The sequence below is a fragment of the Wasmannia auropunctata genome, unplaced genomic scaffold (assembly GCF_000956235.1).
Source record: "Wasmannia auropunctata unplaced genomic scaffold, wasmannia.A_1.0 LD336076.1, whole genome shotgun sequence".
NCBI classification, from domain to species: Eukaryota; Metazoa; Arthropoda; class Insecta; order Hymenoptera; family Formicidae; genus Wasmannia; species Wasmannia auropunctata.
The window spans coordinates 7,593,611-7,598,972 of NW_012026814.1; the positions used below are offsets into that span (position 1 = coordinate 7,593,611).

General features: G+C 31.9%; 2 protein-coding genes across 2 annotated transcripts; one reads left to right on the forward strand and one right to left on the reverse strand.

The window, feature by feature from the left end:
* The first annotated feature begins 303 nt into the window (after positions 1-303).
* On the forward strand, positions 304-2,020 carry LOC105449447. Its single transcript, XM_011688698.1, has 4 exons — positions 304-435; positions 530-748; positions 846-1,195; positions 1,276-2,020. The coding sequence occupies exons 1-4, from the start codon at positions 329-331 to the stop codon at positions 1,956-1,958; spliced, it is 1,359 nt and encodes a 452-aa protein (XP_011687000.1). The 5' UTR covers positions 304-328; the 3' UTR covers positions 1,959-2,020.
* A 229-nt stretch (positions 2,021-2,249) lies between these two features.
* LOC105449448 lies at positions 2,250-4,510 on the reverse strand. Its single transcript, XM_011688699.1, has 5 exons — positions 4,388-4,510; positions 4,153-4,318; positions 3,814-3,981; positions 3,492-3,676; positions 2,250-3,395 (listed from the first exon to the last, which is right to left on the reverse strand). The coding sequence occupies exons 1-5, from the start codon at positions 4,422-4,424 to the stop codon at positions 2,929-2,931; spliced, it is 1,023 nt and encodes a 340-aa protein (XP_011687001.1). The 5' UTR covers positions 4,425-4,510; the 3' UTR covers positions 2,250-2,928.
* Between the last annotated feature and the right edge of the window lie 852 nt (positions 4,511-5,362).

Here is a 5,362-nt window from a genome sequence, read left to right on the forward strand (position 1 = left end):
CGTGTGCTCTTCCGATCTGTTGTATCATAACATTTCAGCCAATCAGAGGAGGATGGCAGTTCTCAAGACAAACGACAAGATTATGTTTGCATGTTCTATGTTTATATTGCTTGTATACACGTATTTTAAAATGTTTATTGCTTTTGAATATAGATAAGTTTATTCAATTTAAAGTATATTTCAAACTGATTTAGGTATACATACATATATTAATTAACGTATTTCTTACTGGGAATTTTCACTGCAATCTTATATCTTTATTTTTGCTTATTCATAAATATTTATTTATTTTCATAGATTTGTATTTATTCTTGAAAAATATAAAAGAATGGAAGAGGAAGATTTGTTACTGATTATATTACTAATGCAATCGTGGTATACATTTAATTTGATGGTGTATCGTGCACTGAGATCACGACGAAGTCAAGGAAGGAGGTTAGTATATCTATCTAATTATTGACTTTTGATGATATATTATTTTGTGCTTTTTGTAATTGCAATAGCATTATAATTTGTTTATTTTATTTAGATGGTGGCGTCGACCAGTTAATAATACGTTTTTGCAACTTGGGGACTTCTCACAGTTATTCCAAGAACTCAAGAATATTGATCATAAAGAATTTTATCATTATACAAGAATGCTACCTGATCAGTTTGATTGGCTTTTGGAAAAGACAAACCCGTATTTATTAAAACATAGCAGGAGACGTCCATTTCCACCAGAATTAAGACTGGCTGTCACTCTAGGGTATGCAATGAAGGCATGATTAATAATACTCAATATCAACAAATACTGATTGTATTATTGTTCATATGTAGTTAATACTGTTTTGAATGTATTTTAGATATCTTGGTCATGCTGATAGCGTGTGGTCGATAAAGTGGTGTTTCCGCATTGGTCGCTCAACAGTGTATAAGATTATTCCTGAGACATGTGATGCAATTATAAAAGCTTTACAGCCAATATATTTACCACCCATGACAAGAGAGGATTGGCGTAATGTAGCTGATGGATTTTATGAGAAGTGGAATTTCCCTAATTGTATAGGGGCGCTTGACGGGAAACACGTTAGAATTCAGGCTCCAAAAAACTCAGGCTCCCTCTTCTTCAACTATAAGAAATTTTTTTCAATTGTTCTCATGGCAATCTGTGATGCCGATTATGTTTTCAAATGGGTGGACATTGGTGACTATGGTGCGTATTATGAATAATGATATCTTTAGTAAATAACCAAACTAGTTTCTAATAAATAAAAACTTCTCTTTTATATATAGGTTCAATATCTGACGGTGGAGTATGGTTGCACAGTGACTTAGGCTCCAGCTTAGAGCAAGAATTAATTGATTTGCCACATCCAGAGCCATTGTTAGAGACAAATACCCCCTTTCCATTTGTCATTGTAGGCAACGAAGCCTTTCCACTCAAAACTTATTTAATGCGGCCCTATGCAAAGCCAAAGAGACTTAGACGTCAGCAAGAAGTTCTTCTTACTGGTCTTACAATACCACAGCGAATTTTTAATTATCGGTTGTCTAGAGCTCGTAGAGTAATTGAGAATGCCTTTGGTATTCTTGTTTCAAAATGGGCCATTTTAAAGGGTTCCATATGCTGTACACTAGAAACTGCCGAATCCATTGTTATGGCTCTTATATGTTTGCACAATTTTCTTCTGGAGAGCGAAAAAGATACATTAACTGCAACACGTCTGTATCAAAATCCAGGACTTGTTGATGGATATGGGCCGGATGGTGAAATACAAATTGGACAGTGGAGAGCTCAAGTGCCACAACATAGTATGATGGAAAGAGCTGGCAGACTTGGAGCAAACAATCCTACTCGAGCAGCCATTATTCAAAGAGACAAATTAAGAGATTATTTTCTTACTCAAGAGGGTGAAATCTTGTGGCAATATGATTATGCATTAAGAGATGTACCAATTGTTAGACATCCAACTTGACTATTATTCACATTTTTTGTTGGAAATATACATAGTGAAAATAAATATTTTGAATATTTCAAGCCTGAATTTTTACATGTTTTCCGTCAAGACAGAAGTCTAGTAGAACTATACTACTGTGATATTATACCATCTTGTTAAACAAGTTTATGCTGTTTATTTCAACGTAAAATAACATACAAACTGTAAATAACTATAAGTAACATACAAACTGGAAATAAATAATTGTTAATAGTTTTATTGAAAAGTGGAATAATTTTTATTTTAACATATTTTACAGTAAATTATACGTGGCTTATATAAAGAAATAATCTTTGGTACAAAGTAAATCACATTATTAGTACGTAATACAAAATTAAAATTATAATTTTCGTACAATCTATAATAGTTTTTATCATAATATTTAACAAAAAGATATATTTTAAAAAGTACAAAAATAAAGAAAAAATAACGGATATCATCGCTAGAATGCACTCGTAAACTATTGGTATATTACTTTTTTATTATAAGTATCAAAAACTGGAGGGAATAGAAATATAGACGTTCTTATTAAATAATCGCTCACTTGTTAAAGGCATAAACGTATTCTCTTTAAAACGAAAGGATTAATTGATGTATAATTTTCGTAGTTTTATAAAACTTGTTCCGTTAATATAGTTTTATAAAGTAGTATCAATAATATCTTAAATCAAACTAAAATTCTTGACTATAATATCCACATCAAAATGCTCAAAATGACATTTTTATTACAACAAATCGAACTAAACATATTTTCTATATTTTAAATAAAACAATTTCGTAGATTTCAATAAATTTGTGGATACATTAACAAAAAAAAGAATTTTGAAAAATCATATACGTGAAATACACAATATTATCGCAACAATAAAGCTGTAATGACTAGAGATATTCTCTCACAAAAGCTGTTATAAGCAATGATTAAAGAATAATCATTTTTCTAATCATTATTCTAATCTTGATCTTTGTATCTGTTAATTACTTTCAATATTTCAAGTATACATTCAAACCTTATATTAGATTTAACTTGTTTTAGACCAACATATGCACATTTTAACATATCAGATATATCTTTATCAATATTATCATTATCAGAAACATTTACTTTTTGTTCAGCTTTTCGTGAAATCATGTCTCCAACACTTTGTGCCATTTTCTCTAGTGACTGGACACTTGAACGCATATAATTATCGATATCTACTTTTTTTTTCTTACAAAATTCATCAGGTTCTGGCACTTTTATATTACTATTTTCCTTTTGTTTGTATTTTTCCTTGGTGCCAGTTTTGTTGCTACAACAGAGCGGTTGTTTTGATGGAATGTTGTTTAATACTGTCTGTGCCATAGGGGAAAAAGGGACACGATCTTCTATATGCATCTCATTCTTTTCTTGTGATGATTGTTGTAGCAAACTGTCATCTGAATAATAAGTAGAAAATAATTCATAAGAACGACTTAAAATGAGTGAAATTAGAAAGCAATGCTAATAGGCATAATTTCATACTTAATACGTACCACTATCCAAAGATATGCACTGAGATACATCTGTATCAAACTCCGCAGTATCAAAGTTAGTGTCTCGAATAACTGTGCAGCATGGGTTGTCCATAACTGTAGGTAATGGTTTGTTAACAACTTGAGATCCACTTGATTCATCATTGGAAATACATGATATAGGCCGCTTTATGTTTGAATTAGTTCTGATAACAAAAAACCATTAAAGTGTTTTATATACACCCATGTATTATGTATGTACGCACATACATACATATGTACACACATACACACACACAGAGCTTTAAAAATTCTAAAATAATAAATAATATTATATACTTACTGCCGTGAACTATCAAACTGCGTAGTATCAAAGTTAGTGTCCCGAATAACAATACATGGACTGTCCATAACTGTATGCAATGGTTTGTTTTTGTTAATGACAACTTGAGATCCACTTGATCCATCATTGGAAATACATGATACCGGCCGCTTTATGTTTGATTTGGTTCTGATAATGAAAAACATTAGTGTTATATACATATATATATATACATATACATATATACATATATACATATATGAATATATATATATATACATACATACAATAATACGTATGTATATACGTTACATACACGTACATAGCTTTAAAAATTCTTAAATAATAAATGATACTTACTGCCGTGAACTATAATGTGGGATGAGAAATGACATTTCACCATAATATTGGAATTCTTGGGTATCCTGGCTTGCACCGGATCCTGATCGCCCTTGCTCATAATATTTTTTATGTTGACGTGACCACATACACCTTAAGCTGTCCCATCTTTTTTGAGCTTGTTCACCTAATACAAAGAAACAATAATAACGACTAAATTAATATCAATATATTTTCTTTAATTATCTGTATCTACCTGTTTTTTTGTTGGTTAAGTACCTATTTGAGCCCATATTTCTTTTTTATCAGCCGTCTTGAACTTTCGCATTCTTTTATTATAGAGACAACCATTTATTTCAACGTACTTAATGAGTTTCAGGTCATCTGTTGTAAGTCTCGCTTTGACGTACTTACAACGTCACACTTAGAAATAAGCAGGTCACTGTTGCAATCTATTATTGCAACAATGACCCATAATTATTGAGGACGCCGACGCAGGACTTCGGCGCCCTCAATGCACGCGTCCTCCAAAAACTGCCGTCGTTGCAATAATTGCAACGACTAAGCAGTGCAGTGGCCCACTTGAGATGGGATATAACCCGTCGTCCAGCGGACCACTGCGGAGTTCAACACAATCATTAACGCATAGCGTTACGCTGTCGGCACGCACAGTTATTCAATCTGTAAGTAACACGTAAATATAGTGTCTGTATTAAACAAGATACTGTGCATCAATTCTACAACCACCAAAACCGAGTCCTTCCCACGTTACACCCCAGCCACGGTGTAACAATTTTTTAAAAGATTAGGCTTTAAAAAGTTTGTACAAATTTGAATCAAAAAATTTAATGACCTTGATTGCAACAAATGGATTCGTGTTTCCGTTGCTTGGAAAAATGCATTATAAGCATTAAAAAAATTCAAAGTGTATTGTAGAAACAATAAATAAGCTTTTGTTTCTACATTTTGCATCATACATAAAAGATTTTCCCTAGTTTTTTCACTTACAACCATTTCATTCAAAAAATATTTAAGAGTGTCCCAAGATTCAAGCACTCTTTCCACGCATGCGTGGTGAGAGAGCCATCGTGTATCAGATAATTTTAAAATTTTGCGAGTGTTTTCTTGAAAACATTCACAAAATTCTTGATAAATAGCGGATTGCTTGGGACTACTATTAACAAAAGTTGCAATTTTCTTAAGAAATTCCTCGTAAACTGCAGGTATTTTA